The sequence below is a fragment of the Rhea pennata genome, chromosome 7 (assembly GCF_028389875.1).
Source record: "Rhea pennata isolate bPtePen1 chromosome 7, bPtePen1.pri, whole genome shotgun sequence".
NCBI classification, from domain to species: Eukaryota; Metazoa; Chordata; class Aves; order Rheiformes; family Rheidae; genus Rhea; species Rhea pennata.
In genome coordinates this window covers 14,417,900-14,441,132 of record NC_084669.1, presented here as the reverse complement: position 1 = coordinate 14,441,132, position 23,233 = coordinate 14,417,900, and the positions used below count along the sequence as shown (strand labels likewise).

The 23,233-nt window shown below is 41.8% G+C and overlaps 1 protein-coding gene and 1 non-coding gene across 4 annotated transcripts in view; both read left to right on the top strand.

The window, feature by feature from the left end:
- Nucleotides 1–23,233, top strand: part of CNNM2 (cyclin and CBS domain divalent metal cation transport mediator 2) — a 136,065-nt gene that overhangs the window by 88,645 nt on the left and 24,187 nt on the right. For all 3 annotated transcript variants that reach the window (XR_009959029.1, XR_009959028.1, XM_062580749.1), the window contains exon 2: nt 16,836–16,979. Coding sequence is in view for 1 of the 3 variants with exons in the window: in XM_062580749.1 (XP_062436733.1) it covers nt 16,836–16,979 (144 nt within the window). In the remaining 2 variants the exon portion in view is untranslated. The remainder of the gene's footprint in view (nt 1–16,835; nt 16,980–23,233) is intronic.
- Nucleotides 22,003–22,127, top strand: LOC134143107 (U6atac minor spliceosomal RNA). Its single transcript, XR_009959040.1, has one exon. It is a non-coding gene; the product is annotated as a U6atac minor spliceosomal RNA (small nuclear RNA).

Genomic DNA, 23,233 nt, shown 5'->3' with positions numbered 1-23,233 from the left:
GGCGAGCAAAGTTACTTAGTGTTTGGATGAAAGAATTCCAGAAAACAATGTGGTCAGGTAATTCTTTTAGCTTATGTCCAAGGAGTATTTCTGATGACTCAGTAAAAGATATCTTAAAAACAATAAGCCTTTTGTCAGTAGATTTATTTGCTATTAAGTGTTCTACGTTCCCACTGAGCGTTTTTAGCGGTCTACAAATTGAAAAATATTGAAGACTGTTGTTGCAGTCAGTTTGGCAAATCATTTCCTTTGAGTTGTTACACTGCATAAATATTTTGCTGTCGTGCCAAGAGCTGTTGTTCTGCCAGACATGTCATCATCTAAATGAATAATAGATCTGAGCTCCTGATCACTTGTAGTCATGAAAGGACTGGGGGTCCATACGAGACTGTATAGGTTTGGGGTTCATGGTCCTAGGGTCTTGAGCTCAGTCTAATCTTGCTGTCGCGGTATAGCCCCCTTGCCTTGGACCCTGAGGCTGAACCTGTGAAGTAGTTGCTACTTTTCAGCCAGTTAGAAGGTTGTGATGTAGTAAAGTAGGACAAATTTGTATTTTTGTAAGAAACCTTTAAGGTTTCACTACTTCAGTTGTGCAGTCTTAACCCAGTTGAATGTGTTCATCCCCTGTCCTGTTTGCATTTCTGGATATTTGATGCAGCAGGAGGTACCTAGTACAGTGCAGGAGAGAAGACAGAGCTTAATAGCAACAGCTTTTTGGCAAGAAGGCAGTCTGGTGGCCCCAGAAGTAAGCAGGTGAGACATCACCAACCTTTAACGATTGAAGAGGGGGAAATTCTGTTACTGAGAGTAATTCGTCTTAATTTCTGAAAAGCTTTCTGCCACTTCTGCTATACACAATTATCATGTGAGGATTTCAGCTAAGCTCTTTGGGCAGTGCCCTCTGTAACGCTGCCCCGCTCAGATCCCTTGCTGAATGTTACCCTTGTGGCTTTGCTTAGCTGGCTGCAACATGCTACACGAAGTTGTAATCCTGAGATGCAGGACTGGGAATGCCAGTATTTTCAATGGTTTTATTGTGTTTCAGAAAAAAACTTGAGATATTTATTGTCCAGGTCATCCAAGGGCTATTTTTGATGATGCTAATTGCTGTGAAACTGCTACAAAAGTACCTGACCTTCATTACTGAAAACTGTCCTTTTCATGGAAACCAGAATTCTGCACTCATCAATGAACACATTCAAGCAGAACAATTTGGCTAAATGTTAAAATGCGTTCCTGAGACAGTTGTAAGTACTATAGTATAAATACTGTGATTGGAGACTTGTGGCTAGAGTAGTGCATGAATGGATGAGATGGGGTTGAAGAGATATTTGCTTAAAAAAAGGCAGGGGGTCTGCATCCATTTCGTTAATCTTGGATTAGGGAAGTGAAGAAGTATCTCAATTTTGTCCTTTAAAAAAGTACTTTTCTGATGCTTTCTAGTTGTATTATTATGAGGAAAATGTTTATTTCCCTTAGCTTAAAAACTGAAACAGATCTGACAATTTTATCTTCTGGTCTAGTGCAGGAATGCAGTGTTTGGGACACCAAACCATGAAGGAGACATTAAGAAGTAAAATTAGAATTCCTCAGCCATATGCAAATAAGTCATATGAATAGCTTTCCTGACCTTAATGTGATTACTGAAATATACTGCTTTTGTAAAAGGGAGACAGTATCTTGCGGAGTACTCTCACAATCCACTCATTGGAAATGTTTCTTCCAAAGAGTTTTAAATGCTGCGGACCTTAGCGAAGCGAATGGTCTTTGGTTGTGCGGTGAATGAGCTTTAGGGCCAAATGAGATCTCTTTGCCTCTCACTTACATTTCATTACAGAGATTTTGGTGGATTTGAGGAGGAAAAAAATATGCAAGAAAGCGTCTCTTCAGTGAGCCTCTTGGGCTCATCTCCTAGTTTGCTTATTTTTTGTGTGCATTTCTTTGTGTCAGAGAAATTGTAACAGGAATTCAGCATTTGATACAAAGATTATCATAAAACGAAGGGGATTTTATCTACTGCTGCTTTGTCTTCTTTATGGCAAAGCTCAGTGGATCTTTAACTTTTTTTTGAGTGTCTTCAATTCCGTGTACTAATATTAGTTATACAATGAGGACACATCTATATATAAACACATAATTTTGTATGTTTCCATATATACTCATGTTTCTATATATAATCAAAATGCTTTCATAGGAATATTTCAAAATATTTGTCACATTTTGTCGTGTATTTTATGGTGGGAAACTGTAATCGGAAAAAATGCATTTAGTTCTTGTGGGACAGTAAGGTAAAATAGCTACTTGTGTGAACTGGATCTTTTTTTAGACGCAGGCGCTACAGAAATAGCCCAAGCGATAGCCCTACTGTGAACTCCGAATGCATTTCCTTTTTGCCAGGATTTGCTGGTCTGTTTGCCTAACCCTTGTAAGGACAGCGATGCAGCGTGCGTGGCCGCTCTCTGAACTTCTGCAAGGCCTGGAACGGGACCTTTGCAGGATTCGCGGCGCCCGGCGGAAGTTCATCCAGCTATTGTTGTGTATCGAGGTCTTTGCTTGCCGTGCGTAAAAGATGAGCGCAGTAGATCATGCGCATTCCCTCTTTTTTTTTAAACTAAATTTGTGCTTGATCTCTGATTTGAAGTGGTGTTCCAAGCAAATAAAATTTGCGCAGTCTAAAGTAGGACTTCATATAACTACTTTTATTCATAGCTTTCTGTAAAAATTGGTTTTGTCTTTACTTTGTCACGAAGATAGGACAGCCTCTGGCCTGTAAGTGGAAACGATGGCAGTGGTTTGGAGCTGTGACTGCGCTGTGTCTCAGTTGGCTCTGTCTCTCCTTCCTTATCTGTTCCCGTCCCTTGTAACGTTGGAAGTCATTGAGGTAGAATTCTTGGAAATGTTATTTTTCCGTAAGTTTGGTGAAAAAGTGGGGTCTGGATAAGGGAAGGATTTTTTCCTATTGCTGCCACAGAGGAAATGATGAGGAGAGCTCAGCTCTTACCTGTTCGATGAGGCAGCATCGCCAGGTCTTCGATTTGCAGAGGGGCCTTTCCTGAACAGGCAGAAGCTGCAGGAAGAAGCCGAGAAGATTGCAGGGCCTCCGAGAGGGTGTGGGGAAAAGGGGAGGATGTGTTGCTGTTGCAGTAGGAGATCATCAGGGTATTGCAGGGGGGAAAGAATGAAAGTTTTTTTTTTTTTTTTTTTTTTTTTTTTTAAGATTTTGGCTCTAAATTTTTAGCTCTTCCAGCCCTCTCTCATGCCCTAGTCCTTGGCTATTCTGTGAATCACATATAGCAACACATGTCCGTTCTGCTATTGTTAATACAACAAATAAATACAGTTGTTTATGGTATAGATTTAAGGGCAAGTCCTCAGAGTACAGCAGACTAGTTTTCTGCTTGGGGCCTATGCTGATGTTTTTGTATGGCCATATCCAGACTGTTTGGATTTACAAGCGGTCATGGAAAATAACAGTAAAACATGCGTATGTATGTTGCGTGACCTCCTTGCCCATGTCTCATCTAGCAGAAGTTTGAGCTGTTTTGTTTTAGTGTTTATTGGGATGTAGAAGAATTCAGCCTAATCCTAGCTAAAAATAAACAAATTCAAGGCAGAAGTCATGACAGTAGGACACCATTCCTCTGAGGCCATTTCCACGTTAAGGCTGTTTTATGGCCGCAGGGATGCTGGTGTTGTCTGGGTGCTCTTAGTGTGGGCACAGATTTGTGGACAACCCTATGGGGGGCACTTGTATTTTAATTCCCCCCTCCCTGCCTTCACAAAGAAGCAAGCGAGAACTGTAAAACACAGGTTTATCTAACTCGTTTGAGCTGTGCCAGCAGCTTCAACTGCCATAGCCGTGATAACGGAGATTGTGCTTTACTGTAGCTCTCATCAGAGTACTGTAAAGGGAGCTGGGTGGTTCGGTCAGCGTGTCCCGGCTGAGTCCATTAGATCACGGAGTTCGTACCTGCAGGTTAGCGGGTTATTCAGATGGACCCTTGTGGGCTCTTCCTATTCTGCGATGCTTGCGATGAAGTGCTGTTACGTGGTGTTAGCAGAAATTAAGAGAGCCTAGTTTTTGGTAAAATCACAGAGATCCTCTGTGACACGTGTGTTTACAAACAAGGAGAACAATCTTAAAAAACAGAGATCTGTCCCTTACCAGAGCAGACTGAATGAGAAAATATTTTGCTTAGATCAGAAGCCCTGTTCCCTTAATAGAAGTTGTGCCAGAAAGCTTGTTCTGGAGTAAAATTGTCAAAGTAGATGAAATCCCAGAAGTCAGTGATATTAAAGCTAAGTGTTTAGGTCACTTGGGGGCAAATATGTTCAGATCCATTTTGGATGGGAATAAAATAGTGATACAGATTTGTGCAGAATACCAAAGATGACGTGATTGGCTCCACTACATCTTCCCTGAACTCATCAGACAAATCATGAAAAAAATACTGTACTGTTGGAGTTCCTATTACAGCACTAGAATATCACCCTGCCAGAAGAAAAAACAAAAAACTGGACCATCGCACTTCTTCACTCTATGGTAAACAATTGACAAAAAATATTTGAATAACCTTGTAATGTAGGTGCAAGTCCCATGTCATCCACACCCAGTGGCTGGAAAGCTGTTGAGCTATCCTGATTTATGTGCCCACTTTGAAATCATTTTGGCATGAATTTTAAAACTAAAACAATAAGCAGCCATTCCACTAATTCTTTGTATTGTCTTCTTGCTTCCTCAAGTGTCATGCTTCGTGTCTCTGTCATCGGGTTAGGAAAACTGTGATGAACTGCTGTGGAAAAATATTTTTTTAAAATCTAAGAACAAATTCACCTTAAGTAAATCAAATAAGTTGCTCAAAAGAATAGTAAAATAGACATGTGAAAGGTAATTACTGTTGGCTACTCCTTCTAGACTGTGCTCTCTGTTCCAAATCGATTCCCGTGATAATTTAGGTATGTCCTGTTTGACCTTAATCTTCTGGAGTAGCTTCTATTACAGCGAAATCTCTAATTTTCTGTTACAGCAAAACAAGGGGTGACAAATGAGGGGTGACCCCCTAACAAAGAGACAGCTTGTGGAACATTGTAACCAATATAATTTTCCTTTTCGCCTTGTCTCCTGTGGCTTGTTGCTCAAGGGGCAAGGCATTGCAGTCTCACCTGTGAGTCTTATCTGCAAGTTTCCTTCCTCCTTTAAGAGCTCTGAGCAAACTCAACCCACTGGAGAGCTACGTAGGGTGGTCCACTGAAATGCCAATTACAGGATCATTCACAAATGCAAACTGGAAAAATTCACTTTATAAAATCAGTAATTAAAAATATTCATAATATAATTGCTACGAAGATTGATCTCTTAAGTGTCTTTTACTCCATTCCAAAATGTGACCCAGTAATACCATTTTTCAGGAAATTAATATTGTCTTTTCTGAATGCAAAGATGGTTTTGTATTATTTTTCATTTTAAACTCCCACGTATATGAGGAATTGAGTCATTCTACATCTTTTCTTCAGTAATATTAATAAGGCATTCAAATATATTCGAATATCTGCCAAATTAGCAGCTGAACTGTAAAATTCTAGTTCGCTTGTCAAGATAAAATCTATTTAAATCTTTAGAATGTTATCCAAAAGCTTTTTTTCCTCTTGTATACATTATTATCTTCATACTGGGAAACAAAAATGCAGTTTAGAGGGCCATGTTCAGCTCCGGCACCACAGACTCTCTTAGTCTGCTTGTTTCCTGTTGTGTCGGACAGTTTTAGCATGTCTTTATTTTACAGGATTTCTTTCCATCATGCCCTTAACTGTTGTTCTATACTTGTTTTCAATACACAGGCATGGGGCTAGCAGTGCTCCCTGTGCGGTCAGCTAAAATTGTGGCAGGGCAAATTAAAGATGCTTTTGTTGGGGTCAGAAAGTTGGAAATGTTCCCTCCTGGTGAGGTTTTGTGACCCATGGCTGCCTTGACACTTTGCTTAGATGCCCTGTACCTGTAGTGTATAAAAGGGCCAGAAGATACTCGCACATCTCTCCCTGGATTTGCTCACAGTGTGAGATGTACTTGTGTGACAGCCTTTCTCGAGTCCTTACGTCTCATGGTACCTGAGCCAAAACCTGACCCAAAGAAAAAGCCCGTGGGAGAAGAAGGTTGTGTTCCTTGTGTCTTCGAATCGCGGAAGCACCCTTCGCTTTCTGGCGAAGTCTTTCTTTACTGGTGGCTGCCCCAGCATGGTACGTGAATCAGCAAGTGCTGCTTTAGGTTTTGGAGAAATGTGCAGCGTCAGAGAGCCCGCGCTCACGTGGCCCTGATTCGGCACTCGTGCAAAGTCAAGGTCACGGGCGCTGGTGGTGCTTGCAGGCACGGTGGCTTGGCTGCTGCCCTCCCTCGCAAAGCACGTGCACTTAAGTGGTTCTGAGGTTGTATTAATCCTGCTGGATAGAGGAGGTTGTCACCAATTTAGAAAGTAACAGGGCAGCTTTTTGTGAAGCTTCCCCTGGCTTGCGCCGCAATGTGGATGATAAAAGCTTTGCGTTGTGCTCGAAAATCTGTCAGTGCAGTCGGCCAGGCGGGGTTTTGAGCTGCTGGGATTGCAAGCGGCATGCAGTGAAGTAAAATAGGTCATTAAAATGGAATATTAATCATCTAAGATGTTGGTAACGCTAGGACCCTTTTTAATTTATGCCCTAAATAATGAGCTAAAAGTAAATTGCAGGAGCTGAGGATGGATGAAAGGAAAATACGTGCAGCCCCCGATTCCGCTCAGCAGCCGCAGTCCCAAGATGCTGCTCTGTTCGGCTCAGACGCTTTGCTCTCAGCACTGCTGAGGTCCTTACGTAAGCACGCTGCCCTCAGCTAACCTCGTCCCAACATCCAGACCTGCTTCTCTTGTGGCTTCTAGTACTTTACCTTTGTAGGATTTAAAATCCAGTGGAGCAGATGCCGAAATCTAGAAGCTCCCCATATTAAACCGTGCTTGTTCTAGGAAGCGAGGCAGGTAGGATTAAAAGGAGGGTAAGATTACTAGGGGGTTTGGCTGCAATAATTCAGAACAGTGTTTTTGTTGGTGTCGTGTATTGGTTACCTGAGCACCAAAGCCATTGGTGTTCATTGCTGTTCTGGGACAACTTCTATTTTTGCTCCTCACAAACATCTCTTGACATACTTGTTTTTATTTGGCAGATTCAGCGGTGGGTCATGGAAGCAGCCTGTTGGACAGGCGGTGAGATGGGGGCAGCCTGGCAGGGTGACGGATAGTGTGTCTCTTGCATCCTTGTGAGGGCTGATCCCATGGCTCAACAAATGGTGTCCCAGCGTGCTGGGTGAGCAGGAACCGGTGGGGTGGGCGCAGGTCATGGAAGCAGCACAGCCCCAGGAGGCCACTGCGGGTGTCCATCACTGCGGCGGGGTCCCAGGCTGAAGTGTCCATTTCTGAAATGAGATTTCCCCAGGCACAGCATCAGTCCAGCGCCCAGCAGCCCTGATGCTGGAGCCTGGGACCTCTCCTCTGCTCCCGCTCTCCGCTGGAGCGGGTGTCCGGGAGGTCCTCAAGCTCCGTGCTGAGCAAACCCAAGGTTTTGCACTCCCTCTGCTGGCTGCATTTTGCTGTCTGGTGCCTGTTTTCCATCCCTGAAGGAATGCTGGAATCAATGGGGACAATCTTGAACAAACAGGGAAGTAATAAAATTAGCTTGACTCCTTTCTGGGTTCTTTGAACACTACAAAAAAGATCCTCATTAACTGTGCTGTGAATGTGCAAATCAGCAGAACTGCATTTCTTACGTTTCTTTTTGAAAGATCATTCCTTACTCTGGGAAGTTGAGGCACTGGTGAAAATTGTAGCAGCATAAGTCACTCTTAACTATCTTTTACATCTGGTGTTCAAGATTTGAATTGTAACCAAGAATGACTCCAAAATTCTGTTTGCTTACTTTAAATTTTATCAGAATTTTTTCTTCTGTGTTAGCCTAAATAATGATAGGTCTCTCTCCAGACTCAATATTTTTTCTGCTCAGTGTTGCCATCTCTACTCTCAACTTTAGTTTCCGGCACTCCCTTGAACTGCTTGATTTGTTTTCTAAACTTCTTGCCTGTTTCTCGTCTCTGACCACCAGTATCCAGATATCGTGACCTTCTTACTGGGCTTAGAGCCTCAGAAGAGTGGCAAAGACTACTTTGCTTTTGAGATGACTTTCTCTCACAAGCTTCATAGAAGTTTCAGTCTCTGCCTCTTCCACTGTAAGATCCAGTGGGTACTTTCTCTGGGGCATTAGCCTCCAGTTTTAGGAAGCAGCTTGTATTCGTCTTTTTATCAGATGGATGTCATCTGTTTTGGCCAATACTGACAGCACCCCAGCTAGAGGTGCAGGTCTGATGTCCGTGTGGAGCGTGGTTATTGTCAATCCCAACCGTATTTTTGCGAACAGGCCCAAATTCCCTGGTGGATAAGGACTGCGTGTCTGGGGAGCGCTGGCATATTGTCGTGGCAAAGGGGATCATTGCTAATGTTCAAGGGGAGTCTGAAACTTTTCTCTATTCTTTAGTTCCACTCTTGTTGCCTGCTCACACCTGGTAATAGTTTCCCCTAAATGTTCTCACATCTCCAGATTCTTCCTTAAGATTTCCACTCTGATAGCAGAGCTCTGAGTTTAAATGACCTTTCTCCTTCTCCCAGGTTAGTTCTGGTTGCCTGTTAGTTTGTTTTTCTCATGGACCCACAGTGACTCTCAACTTCTGATCCAGGTTTGTTACCAGGTACAGTTCAGTTGTGTTTAAAGCTGCAACAGGTAGTAGCTTTCTAGAGCTATACTTCTAGAAGCAGTCACAAAGTACTTCTCAGGAGGGTCTGAGAGGAACAAATTTGAAGGGTAGGCAACAGCAGTTGAGTCAGAGCATGTATGCTGAATGATAGGCTGCCAGAGATGGAAAATGTTAGGTCATCCCTCCTCTTCCATCTGCTACAGGGCAGTGGAGAATTATTGAGTGCTCTCTAGGAGCTTTGTCTAGTCTAGTTTCAAAGTTGCAAGTAGTTGAGCTTCTGCCATTTCCCTTGGGAAAGTATTCCTTACAAATACAATTCACTGTCAGGAACTCATTTGGAAACTCTGCTTAATTTTTCCTTTTTTTGGTGTCCTCCCACTAGAACAGAAAATAGGATTCAGGGTCTTAACAGGAAGAATTTATTCAAAGTGCTGCTGTATTTTTCTGTGAGGGCTGATGTGCTTGTCTAGTTAATGTTTGTGTGAGACTGTGAGGTCTCCAGTGTAAAGGCAAAAAATCACCATCTGTCCTGTGGCAACGCTAATATTTTCACTCACTTTGTTGTGGGACTGGATGAGTTTCATGTGGCTGTATGACATGAATATTGGTATTGGGTTCGCCTCCCAAGCCAGCTTCAAAATATCGGGTGTTTTGTTGCAGAAAAAGCTTGATGTAAGAAGCCTATTCTCCATTTAGACTATATTCGTGCAGATGTTTTGAATTTAAGGTTTTTCACTTAAATATGTGAACAGTCTTGTGTTATGAACCTAAATACAATGTTGCTTGCATATGTGCACCAGTAAGTGAAACGGAGGTGGAGGAGAAAAGGAACAGTCCAGTTTCCCTGTTGGAAATGGTCAAAGTGCAAAAGCAAATGTCATGAATGCAAATTTCACCTAATAGAAAAGAGATTGAATGTCCTTGAACTGTGCTGCAGAAAAGAAATTTAGTAAAAGACTTGTTACTTATGTATAATTGCTTGCAAGCCAGCGCTGTTCTAGAGGGAGTTGTTTCTAATGGTTAAATTATACAACACAATTTAAAATTGATTATGTTTTGTATAATGCATTGTTGAACCTGTGAATCTCACTGTCAGATCAAATTGTTTACCCTAGTAGAATTCAGTTAAAACCAAAAGAATTGTGTAAGGGTAACCTAGAAGATTTTTCAGAGACACAGATTGTTAGTTAGCAAATCCAAGGGCAACAAAACATCTCCTGGGATTTTTCTCCATTTAATTGTAGGTATATTAAACAGGTTATAGCTTAACATTCAAGGGCACTCAACATCAAGTGGACTTGGTTTTCTGGTTTTAACAAAAACAAGACTAGCGTGGTCCTGGCTTTACTACAGAAGGACTAGTAGGAATCTGCTAATTGCCTACCATAGGTTTGATTTATGCCTTATTTTTTAATAAATGTAAACTGAAGGCTTCAGTGAGATCTGATGCTTGCATGAGGCAAACAAACACGTGAGGCTTCCCAGGTACAAAGTTCATAAACCTGCTCTGCAGAGACAGAGGCATGACTAGTTGCTTAGCCATGGCATACGCTTAAACATACTGTGCACAGGTTGTTGCTCACTGCTTATAGCCCTGGAGATATACCTCCATGGTTGGACCACTCACTTCGTGAGATATATCTTTTACTTCAAAGCTCTGGGAGCAATATTATAAATGCCTGCGGCACAGTCTGGTTAGTAGTGGCATTTTGCTATTACATTTAGTCACATACAAGGGCATATTGTACCATTCCAGATCGGTAAAACACACCACTTGCTCTCTCCAGTTCCTTGAGGACTGGAAATTTTGAGTGTGTTTAGGTTCCTAAGCAGAGAAGTGGAAAATTGCAAGTCAGAAATGAAGCTTAGGCCTGGATTTCAGTCATGCTGCCATTCAGTGTCTCTTAGAATCACAGGATGATTTAGGAGGGGACCTCTGGAGGTCATCTGGTCCAATCCCCTATGCAGAGCAGATTAACTTTGAAGTCAGATCAGGTTGCTGAGTTTTGGATACCTCCAAAGGTGGCAATTCCGCACCCCGTCTGGGCCCCTGTCCCAGCGTTTGACCACTGTCACGGGGAACAATGTTTTCTTCCTCTAATGAAAATTTCTGTTTTTGTAACTTGTGTCTGTTGCCTCATGTGCCGTCAGTCTCTAGCTCCAAGAAGAGTCTGCCTCTGTCTTGTCTATACTCTACTATTAGGTAGTTAAAGACAGCAGCAGTATTGCTGTGTTAGCCTTCTCTTTGCAAGACTGAACCAATGCAGCCCTGTCAACTTTTGCTTGTTCAGAGTGTGCTCCAGCCCCTGACCATCTTAGTAGCTGTCTACTGGACCAGCTTTGCTTCCTTAATGTCTGTCTTGTACTGGAGAACCTGAAACTGGACACAGCACTGCACATATGGTCTTGCAAGTGCCCCGGGGAGGGAAATAATCCCTTCTCTTGACCTGCTAGCTAGACTTGTACTGATGTAGCCAGTATGCAGTTAGCTTTTATTGCCTCAAGGGTGCACTGCCAGCTCCTCAGTATGTTGTCCATCAGGACCACAGAGTCCTTTTCTGCAGACCAAGGCAGTTGGCTCCCAGCGTGTACCAAAACAGGAGGTTATTTTGTCCCAGGTAAATGACATTGCATTTGCATTTGTTGAACTTCTTAAGGCTTCTCTCAGCACATTTCTTCAATCTGTTAAGATCCCTCTGAAAGGCAGCCTTACCCTCCAGTGTATCAACTGCTCCCTCCAATTTGGTGTCTGTCCCATCGTCCAGCTCGTTACTGGATCGGTACTGCTTAGCATCCTTGTTTTCAGTCCCCAAGGAATGTCACTAATAACTGAACCACTCATCACTGGGCTCTAGCCCAGCGGTCCCATCTGTTGCCCACCCCCTGTAGTTGTTCCAAGTAATTGGCATCTCTTGACTGCAGTCTCAGCTTGGCTACAAGGAAACTCAGGGAGACCGTGCTGAGAAACTTGCTAAAGTCAGGGAAATGGCAACGTCAGCTCTCCCCGCAGCCACTGAGCCGGCCGTCTCGCTGTGGAACGACACCGTTGGCATAGAGCAAAGTGCTAAGAATGACACTTGAGCCTTTTTTGCACCAGCCGCTGTGGCAAAAGCGCTGTCCTCAGTTTTGTAGCACAGAATAGTGAAGTAACTCACCTTGGATGCAAGGGAATAGAAATTAAAGCTCTTGTACTTTAATCATTTCTTCAATTTATTCGATATTGTATGTCGCTTCCCCAAATGGCCTTTAGCACCCCCAGTACTTTCCTGTGCTGACAAGCCATACCAGCCAGAGAAAAATTGAAGCTGCTCTGCCTTTTTCAGTGTGAACTCCCATGTATTTATTTATTACTGTATGAGTGTGGCTGATCACTGGTTAAAAAGTTGCAACTTTTATTGACTGGGGAAGTTTAATCTAAACTGACAGCTGTCCTTGTAGGGGTGTTCCTAAGTGTGTCTTTGGGGGAGTGGTATGGGGGAGCAGGGTTTGATGTGGCTCTCTTCATATGGTAAAGCTCCTTATGCCAAAAAAAAGGGGCCTCGGTACTGACCAGAACAGATGTTGAACTTGATGACCAGGTATTTACATCTCTAGTTTGAACAGCATGTTGATATTTTTAGGTCTTGCTGCAAACATAAAAATGCCTCAGTAAGGATTGAAGGGTCAGGAAGGTGTTTCCATCTCTCTTTCAAGGAATGGTCAAGCTGTTGCGAGAGAATCAGTGTTTCTAATGTTTCTTACAGTGTTGTTCTGCCTGGTTAGTCCCATCGCATGAAATCTCTCTTGAGCTCGTTCACTGACTCGTGTGGATTTCATTAAGCATCTTCATGCTTTTTAATTAACTTAATAAATTGAAATCAGACGTTGTGGTACAGAGTAAAATCCAAGCTGTGCTGCAAGATTTTGAGCAATAAGGATTTGCTTTTAACAAAACTCCCAGGTTCTCTAGTTGCCTATGATGTTAACTGAGAAATTAGCATTTATCACATTTTGGATCTGAAGCTGTGTACACATATGAGCTCTGTAGGCTCTTGCTGAGGTTGTTACCAATTGCTGCTCTAGCTGGGAGAAGCTGAGCAGAAAGCAAAAGCTACCTGCCCGTAGCCGCAGAAGAGCTCTGCGTAAGAGCATTGCCCGCAGTTCTCTCCTTGTGTTGTTTATTACACATCACTTAGATCCTTTCTGCCTTTATCATCAGATTTGTTAGTGCCGCAGAGCTGCGGGCTTGCTGAATTTCAATATACTGACATTTAAAATGGATGATTAAAGAAAGATTAATGTCAGAGATGTATTGTGGTTACAGGCCGTTGCCAGAAAACCAGTGAAGTATACGAATTATTTATATATTTTCCAAGCACTCTTGCTCTCTTCATTTAATTTGTATTCTGCCCTCAAAGCCCTAGTGGTAATGTAGACAGTCCAGATTTCCTTACGTGGACATTTACCCTGTTCAGATCTTTTTGGAATATGTATCTTATGCCCTTAGCAGCAGCAGATGCTGTTGAAACTTGTCTCTGGATAAAAACAAATAACAAATACCAGTGGCCTGGTAAAATCATTGAAAAAAACTGTAGCTAGTTTCTATTTAAAATGACTTGGAGGAATAGTTATTTTACTCACAGGCCACTTCTAAAGTTGGGCACGTGCTGTGTTGCACTTTTTAAATGATGTATAAAGAAGTCTGCGCTCCTCTGGATTTTCCTTTAGCCTTTTCCTCCTTGGATGCTTCCATGCTCGCAGGGTATATTTTTGCTTATACCGCACTTACACAGCAGTTAAAACTAGGCTATCCCTGGGAGGGCAACCAGTCCATGAATGCATGTTCCTCTCACCTGTCGACAGCACTGCTGCTTGTTCCACTATATGATGACTTTTGTCAAACCTCTGGATCTGGATGAAAATTAACTTAAAAAGACCCAATAAATGTAATTTTCAGATGGATCAGCTCTCTGGTCTGACTAACATGTCATGAGCATTGGAGGACAAGACTTTGGGAGCAAAAAGCAGTCTTGTAGAGGCAACCTGATTAGATTGGCTTAAAGTCACCTGACCCTACAGCCTTGCTTTTTTCACTTCAGCAAGATGAGGAATTCTTTAAAGTTTGGAATATGAAAATTTGACAGTCAGGAGAGAAAGAGGGTAGCGTCAGCCTGGATTTGGATAGTTTGTATTTGTGGCAGATAAACACTCCGCAAAGTGTTATTTTAATAATGAAGATAGATCTGAAAGTTGATGCTGCCCACCAAGACATTCACTGACATTTGACACTAGAGGAGACTAGTTTAAATACTCTTAAGCCATTGGGTGAGAAGCCAAGAAAATAAAAATCAGAGATTATGGGGAAAACAGATAAACTTTTCTAGCCTTCTTTTCCATTGTAGAAAGTGCAGAATGTCAGAAACACATCCTTAACTAATTCCTTATCAATTCATATTTGAGACAGACAGTTGCATAAAAGAGCAACAGTTGGTACAGACTTTCTGATAGCTGGTCTCACCACATTAAGTACTTTTGTTTACACTTAACTTCTTTATAGTATAGTTAAGTGCTGTTGATGAGAACAGAGTATTGCAGATGCTAAAATGGGGAGAGTGTTCTACCATCCGAAAAAACATTAATGATCTTGAAGTCTTGGTCAGGACTGGGCCCGATGGGAAGGCTGTGTAAGTGGTTTGGTGGATGAGAGTCATACACGCTTTCTGTGGTATTACAGCCCTTCAGCTCCATCCTGGACCCTTTTCCATGAATCTATCCTGTTGCTTGCAGATGTGCCTGCAACTTCCTAGGACTCTGTTGCTAATAAAGGGCTGCTCTTTTCGTGCAAAATGTAAAATTATATCAAGTAGTTCAGCCTTACGATAGGAAATTTGGAAGTGGAGGAAAAGACTGTAAATCGGTCATTTTGATCAAAGCCAGAATGCTGAGTAAGAACAATACTGTTTGTTGTCTGAGGAAGGCCTTTTTTAATTTTACCTACTTGTATGGATCTGAGCACTCTTCTACGTACTAGTGAACGAATATGGCGATTCTCAGGAACCAGCATCTGAATGAAAATGAGCGACTCTGCTCTGTTATAGAAATACTTCCTGAGGGAGTTATGCCTTCGACTTGAAAGCAAATATACTAATAGCAGAGCACCAGGAGTTGATTACAGAATTTGGTGTTGCCCATGTGATCTGTTTTGTGCTACGGTTCTTTCTCGAACATCATTATATTGAATGGATATAATTGGGCTAAGGTATTACAGGGGAACAGCAATGATGATAATACCTCGATACTTTTTGCCGAGTCACCTTTCTTTGTCTTTTTAATCATAGAATCGGTAAGGTTGGAAGGGGCCTCTGGAGATCATCTAGTCCAACCCCAAACAAGTGGCCCTTATGGGGATCGAACCCGCAACCTTGGCATTATTAGTACCATGCTCTAACCAGCTGAGCTAAACCTGACCCCCTGAAGAGCTGGAAGTCTCTCAAGGAATGTAAGGAAATAAAAACTGGCACAGTGAGAGACTTTCAGTACAATATGGGTGTAGATCCTTTAAAATCACAAATCATCTTTCTAATAATTCCCTGTAGAATAAAGTCTCTTCAAGATAAGACTTAGCAGTGCTGTGGAGTTGGTATTTAAAGTATGTCCATCTGCATCTAAACGAGTAGCTCCAAGACAATCAGATTATGCAGTAGTTACTTTGGTGAGAATATCGCCTAAGTGGAATGGAAACTTCATTTTGAGTCTAATATTAGACCCTGCTTTGGAAAATTCCTTTTAAATGATCACAAGCTGGGAATAGCAAAAGAATTTAACTTTCGACAGACAGCATTCAGCAAGAATTTGTTTTTAACTGCTTATGTTGAGTCCCTGGGAAAGCAGATGTGAAAATCTTACCAAAGTGAATTGACTTGACCTGATGCAATGTTTATATCAGTAGTTGATAAGTTTTCCTCCTAGTCTAATTTGTTCAGGATATTTTCATTCTTTGAGCATGAGCAAGTCTGGGTTGAAATACTTTGAATGCTTGCTGGTCTAATAATCTGAATCTTAAAGCATGCAGACATTATTGCCTATAAAGGGGTTTAAGCAAAGTTGAGGTATTTTGGTTATTTTCCACAGATGGGGACAAGTATCAGTTTTTGAAACTAACACAGAATAACATGAGAGAGTATTGCTTAACTCCTAATGTCTCGTGAAGCATGTTGAAATTGCCATATTTATGCATCAGAATGCCACTTGTGTTTGGTGAACTCTGTGAATGCAAAGTACGTCTCATTACGCAGCTTTACAAAGAACATCTCAATGGCAACTTTGGAAACTATCTACCACAGGTGTCAAAGTGGATTCAAAAGGTCACGATATTCTTGTTATTCCTGTAGCAGAAAGAATTTCAGGAGTTATAAAATATACTGTGAATGATGCACAGCTTAGGGATCTTTAGAGCCGCTACTACATCTTATAACAGCTTTTCTCTTTATTAAACAGACACTGTCTCTTTGAATATTTTAATTGACTAATTCCTAAGTAAGCCCCTTTATGTAGAGAGAGTGACTAAATAAATTGTTTGTGCAGCAGGGAGGAGGAAAAGAGCAATGGATCAGACTGACCTCTTCTTTCCTAGCTTTATCCTGTCTGTGTACTTCTGAGCTTTGGCCATTGATGCTGTTGTTTCCAAGTTTGAGAAGAACATGCACAGGAGCTGCCTGCAAAGGAGGGCTCCAACCTGACCTTCTCATGCTAATACGTGAGACAGGAGGAGAAAAAAGTATCAACAAAATAATATAATAAATTTGATGCTAGGATGATGGTTTCATTGGAGAAAGAAAATATGAAGAGAACATTAGGGTTTCTGACTGTCCTCCTTTAGTGTGTTGGGTGGATTTGCATGATCCAGGAATGAGGTTCTCTGCTAGAAATCAGATTATGATTTTAAGCACTGTAAAATGTTGCTTCTTCTGTTGTATGAGGCCTCAAACCAACTTCTCTGTCTTTTGGTTTATACCTGCATGTCCTTAACCTGCTATAACTTCTGATCTTTCAGGAATTTCTAAAATGTCTAAATTGCTGATCTGTCTCCTTGCAGGCAAGTCACACCTGGCTATAGTACAAAGAGTAAACAATGAAGGAGAAGGGGATCCTTTTTATGAAGTCCTGGGAATTGTCACTTTAGAAGATGTGATTGAAGAGATCATCAAATCTGAAATTCTGGATGAAACAGACCTATACAGTGAGTAGAAATATTTGCACTTTGTTTATATATGTGAATGGGAATATATAAATTTATATATTTGAGAGGGAAGATTCCATCCAGCAGCATCTGTGTCTAACAGCTTTGTTTTGAGAGATGCAAGATGCTGATTTAAAATCTAAAGGGTGAGTGACCTACAGATCCCTCAAATGGCCACAGTAACTGCTGTTTTTACAGCATGGGTGCCTCACCTCTTTAGTGATGTTAATATAGAAACAGGGCAGCTTTCTTTGACTCCTCCATCCAGAAGATTTACATTTGCAACGTTCTTATCTTTTCTGCTAGTTGTTCTCCACCACAGTGTTTTGTTACAGTGCTCAGGACCTCCCACGTTTTTGTCTATCCTCTTTCCACCTCGAGGGCCTGTAGTGGGTGTACTGTACTTTAGTAAGAAGACATTGAGATAACCATGCCTACAGGAAGGGGAATAAAGTCTATTTAGAGCCTATCTCTGTCTCTTACTTAGAGCCTGAGAAGGGAAAGGCTTCTCCAAGGCTGTAAATCAGTGTCCCAAATGATTCATCCTTTTACCACTCTGTACAGCTCCTTTCTTCCTTAATGTTAACATATATTGAGGAAGAAGATGTTAGACAGATTGGTGTTTATGAGGTCTGACTCTTTTCTTTGCCATTTTAGAATTTCTCTTATCTTTAACTTGTTACCTAAGGTGTCTTTCCTACTTCTCCCGTCAGCACAATCTGGCGTGTGCATCTTGGACTTCCTTTCCATCATGCCCCATATGTCTTATCTATACTTTGTTGTCTTGCAGGCAGATGCTGTATGTTTATGTAGTACCTAGCACAAAGATGTTGCCAGGTTCTATTGTCATACAGATAATCATTTAAAATATCTTTAATGCTGTTCAGATGTTCTTTGCTCTCTCTTCATTTTCCTGTGGAAAGGATCTGAATATTTCTACAAGATCTTTTCTGTACCAATATGAGCATCTTATATCTGCCCTCCAAGCCAAATGAACTCTTTCTACCATGGAGCAGACATACTTCCACCATTTTTCTTGATAGTTTGTTATGCCCTAAACTACTTTCAGTAGCTGATCAGTATTTTGCTGGCATTTATGTGCCCAGAGTTTCATGTAAAACCCAGTTGTGTTTTATGCTACACTAAGTAGTCTGATTACTATCCAAATTACAGAACTCCAGTTGGTATCAATTTGTTCATACTTTCAAAAATTAATTGTTAAGCTAATAAATTACAACATAATGATTTTACAAGGTGAATTCACACTTTCTTTTATAAATTGAAAGGATCTTATCTTTGTCTTGTCACCTCTAAGACAAGATAATTGTATATACTTTTCACTGCTTGCTTTCATTGTTTACTAAAAGAAACCCCGTAGATCATGCTATAGTTGGTATTGCATGAAAAAGAGGTAAGACTATTAATAGCATGTTAGAAGGCAAGGAAATGAGAACTTAATTTTACTATCTGAAGACTTCCTAGATTAGCAAAATAGAGCTACTGAACATGAGTTCATTTGAAACTGTCCTTCCTGGAAGGTCTTTTTATTGAAAATTCATGTGTCAGAATAGGAAGGAAACTTAACTTCTTAAGCTTCCTGGATAATGCAGGAAATTTTGAGGGGACTTTGCTGAATTGGAAAGTTTGGGGCTGATTTGCTCTGTGCTAGATGTTCACTTAAAAGTAGATTGTAGGACAAATTTTGGCAGCATTATTATACTTTTGCTCTGAAGTTTTAAAAATATTTTCTTGTGGTTTGATGGAAACTTGAAATTTGCTGAAATGGCTGCCTTGGTATTGGAGATGTGCCTTTCTGCCGTTTCCATGAAAATCCATTTGAATGCTTATGGTGAAAGCAATTGTAACTTTGCAGTTCTCACAAGAGGGCCCTTGCTGAAGCTCTGCAGCTAAGTTCCTCAAGGGTTGTATAGCTGACAGACATGCAGTATTATTTCAGCTGCTCTAGTCTGCTATTCCTTATGGCTTGTAGAGGTGGTGGTGAGAAGTTGAGAGCAAGAGAAACAGGTTAATCTCTCTGACATGTGAGCATCTGGTTGGGCAAAGTACTTCTGAGCACCTGGATGGTGTGGAGAGAAGAGGTTTCTGTTGTGACACAGGCAGGCTCTGACAACATTTCGATCAGTGTCAGGAAGAAGATCTGTCTGTGTGTTTGGCTCCGAGTAGTGGAAAGTTGGAGCACTTTTTCATGGCAGGGTTGATGCAATGCAGGAGTCTGTCCCTGCACTCCCAGGTCCCTAGCAGTGGCAGGAGGGCATTTCTCAACCTTCTCAGAGGCCCAGGAGTGGAAGCTACATGGCTTGTATTGGTCTTGGTGGAGACTGTGAACTCCATTTCACAGACATGGAGTCACCATCCTGACCCAGGTTTGATTGGCAGCCTGTCTTATTTAGCACTTTCTAACTGAAGATGAGCTTAATTGTCCCTTTTTTTAGCGCGGCTGGAATGCTGCTGTTGTGCACACACGCAGCTTCAGGGAGGTTTCGCCCCACATAAATCCTGGGCTTATCTACACGCAAAATGTCTAAACACTCCGCCTGTGCACATGGTCCATATGTTTCAGGTAAACAGCCTGGTGCTAAATGCTGCTGAATACCTCTCACTGCATTTTTCCATCCTTACTTGCACTGCGTTCAGTAATTTGTCACTGTTAATACAAGCCCTGGCAAGCAGATGTTGTAGGATCGTGCTGCGCCAATCCGTGGGGCACACGAGTTGTTAAGAGCTGCAGTCCTGCAGCTGTAATAGCTATGGACTAACCATTTTTTAGCCTTGGCCAGTTGTTTACCCCCAGGAGAAGACCACATCTTACTCTAGCATTCACTATCTGCAAAGAGCTGTCAAAGCAGGTATGTTAAAAATATATGTGCTATTAAATGCTGTGCAACTTCTTTTATTTAAATGACAGAGCTACAGAAAAAAACACTATTTGCCCTAATAAGTCTTTCACTGGATGACCAGTGAAAATAGTAACAACGTAGAAAAGACTATGCAGCACTGATTTGTCCAGTAAGATCTACAGATATTGTGTGTACAGCAGGGGAGTAGAGCTTTCTGCAGTTAGAGTCTAATCTTTAGACATACTAAGATTGCCTCCACCCTTTAGAAAGTGATCTCTTTACCCCGTTGGCAGTTACAACTGTGGGCTTGCTGAAGTTCTGCATTCTAGCACTAGTAGGCTGCAGGATCTGCATCCTTTCAGAAAGCTATTTTAGGCTTCTTTATAGCTTAAAGTTTAGTCGTGCTGACTTTCAGTTGCCAAAACATACGTGATACAAACGGCAACCTATTTTTTCCAGCTAGAGACAAAAAGAAAACTAGCATAACTAGCTTAGTTAATTCTTAAACTTTTGTTTTGACATGAAACAAATGCACAGGCTTAAGAACAGCTGTGCAGTGTACGGGGCATAAATTGTCAAACTGGGGGCATGCATCATTTGGGGAAAGAGGATGAAGGAGCCATGGAGCGTGTTCTGAGCAGAGGTAGAGAGCAAGCCTCTCACATCCATCTCCAAATGCCTGGGCCAGGCAGCATAGTATGTACAGGATCAGTGAATCTAGTCCACTGAGGATTGTACTTTCTTTTCTTGGAGCATCTGATGGAAGCAATCCCAAGCAGTAGCTTGTCTCTGTCCTTGCTGTTTCATTGTTATCCGCTCCTGATGCGCCAGGGCGAACTGCACTTCTGTTGGATGAGATACTTTTGTCCTTGTTCTGGGTGTCTACCCTGGTTAATACAGGTTGGGAAAAGAAGAGGACAGAAACAGAACAAGCACCTTCGCAGTGTTGTCCAGTCACATTTGTGTGTGTACCTCAGCCTGTCTTCCAGCCTGACTGAAGAGTGCCCTGAGGTCTATTCTTGGACCCCTTTCTCTTAAGATCTGTCCTCAGCCCATGAGCTGACAGTCAGCCTTGTTGCCTTTGATTTGTAGGAAAATTCTAAATATTTCCAGAACTTACTGAAGAGAACTACAATACTTGTTGACATCTCACCAAAAGTTACACTGAGGTCATCCTTCATGCTGCATGTTGTTCGTGTTGCAGAACCAAACAGCATCACAGTGCTCTACAAGCAGAGATCTCTTTAAGTGTGACAAGATGACTTAAATGCCAAGGTTTCTATCTTACTTACCTTAGAAAGAATAGAGAGAAAAAGCTGGTACATATTCAATTACTTTTATCACTGTCCTTGGTTCCTACATCTTATAAGAAGCTACGAAGTTGCCTGAATAGCCAAAAACAAAAAAAACAAAAAAAAAAAAAAAAAAAAAAAACAAAAAAAACAAAAAAAAAGAAAAAAAAAGTCCATTCCTTACAAAACTAAGCCAAGGTAGAGACTTTAAGCCATATGTCTCTTCTTGCACTGTGTAACATTCTTCTTGGGGGAAGCTTTTTGGATAAGGTGCCAAGAGAACAGTAGGGGGAACTGAAATCCTCCATCATTTGTTTAAGAAACCTGTATGTCCTACCTTGATCACTCTGATGCAGGCAGAAAGATTTAAGGTGTTCTCCAAGGTCTGATGCTAATCCTGCATTCAGCTACCAGAAGTGTGATGTGAAGCCTACACTGGTACAATTCATTCATGGAAGAAGTGCTAAACTTCTTTACTGCCCAACTGAAGAGACTGTTCCCTACCACGGGGCCAAAGCTTGTACGTCTGGTGATTCTGCATCCCTGAAGAGAGCAATGACAGCGCTCCCCGAGAGCTGGCATCTCTGCCAGAGTATGCATAAAAACCAGCATTCTCTGAGATTTTTAGAAAAAGTACACATTCTTTTCTTCTTATTCCCCACTTACTTGATATAAAAAGTTAGGACCTAACAAGAGCTTCTGGGGGACTTTTCTTCCCTTCACCCTTCTATTATTTTGGGACCCATATTTCCTTTTCCTGCAAGTATAGGTAAGGACTGTCTCAGCCTTACCTAATACGAAGTCATCCTTTTACATCTTAATTATCCCTTTGGGTAGTTTCTCATCCCTCTGTTGGAAGAGAAACGCAAGTCCCTGATGTGTGAAAGGAGAGAAGGTTAGCACTTTCCTTGATAAGGATAGAAGAGGCCCCAGTGGCCTATACAACATGCATATGGTTAAAGCACTGCCACCTACTTCGTGGCATCTAACCATGTTTAGGGGTAGAGGGATAGTGTAGTGGTTATCACATCTGCTTTACATGCTGAAGGTCCTAGGTTCAAGCCCCAGTGAATCAGTACCAGGAAATCTCTGGGAGGTTGAACTGGATGATCTCTAGAGATCCCTTCTAACTTTACTGATTCTGTGATTCTTATTTACAGACATGACTGCTTTGTAGCTATCCATTTTCAGGGGGCCTGAAGTAGTTCAGCTGGGAGAGTGTTAGACTGAAGATCTAAAGGTCCCTGGTTCAAGCCCAGGCTTCAGCAAGGGCGGGGGGTCCTTGTTGCTCCTTCTCTGGAGATACTGAAAGCCTACCTGGAGGCAACCCTAACATGCTCTAGATGACCCTGTTGAGTAGGGGGGTTAGACTGGATGATCTCCAGAGGTCCCTTCCAACCTTACCAAATCTATGATTCTATGATGTGGTCCAAGCCCTGGATGAAGTACTGCTAGGGTAAGAGGCTTCTGGTTCCAAGTAAGAAAAATGGCATGGCTTGTCATCTTTCTTCTCTATGTGCTTGGGGACTGGTCTGTCTCTTTGTCAGACTTGCACTGCTCACAGTGATTTTCAAAGATATAGAATAAGTATGTTCCCACAGCTACAGTCCTGCTGTTGAGTCTGTAGTTGTCCTGTAGTGGAGGCTGTCATCAGTGCATATACAGCCCAGAATTCAGTAACAGCAACTATCTGGGAATAAGCTCAAGGTCCCATAGCCTCAGCTTCACCTACAGCTTTTTGTGTGTTTACCTGAACAGGTAACATCAATGAGTCAGAACTGAGTGTGGTCCCTCAAAAGTCAAAGTATTTAAAGACAATGACTAGACTTACAATAAACAAATACCTATTGTTTTTTCAAAATCTTTTCCTGCAAATGCCCTAGAATTTGAGCCATGCCTTAGGTCTGATGAGCTTGCTCTGGTTGGCTTGAGGCACTTAGTGCTCCTGTACTATGCAGTGTAGCTCAGAGCCATGTGACAGCATGATGGTGCTTATAGCCAATGCCACCATACATGCTAACAGCATATCCATGGAGAAGAGCAAGATCATGCTATCTGAGCTGAGGCTTCTCCCAGGAACTGATGTATGCCATACCCCAACATG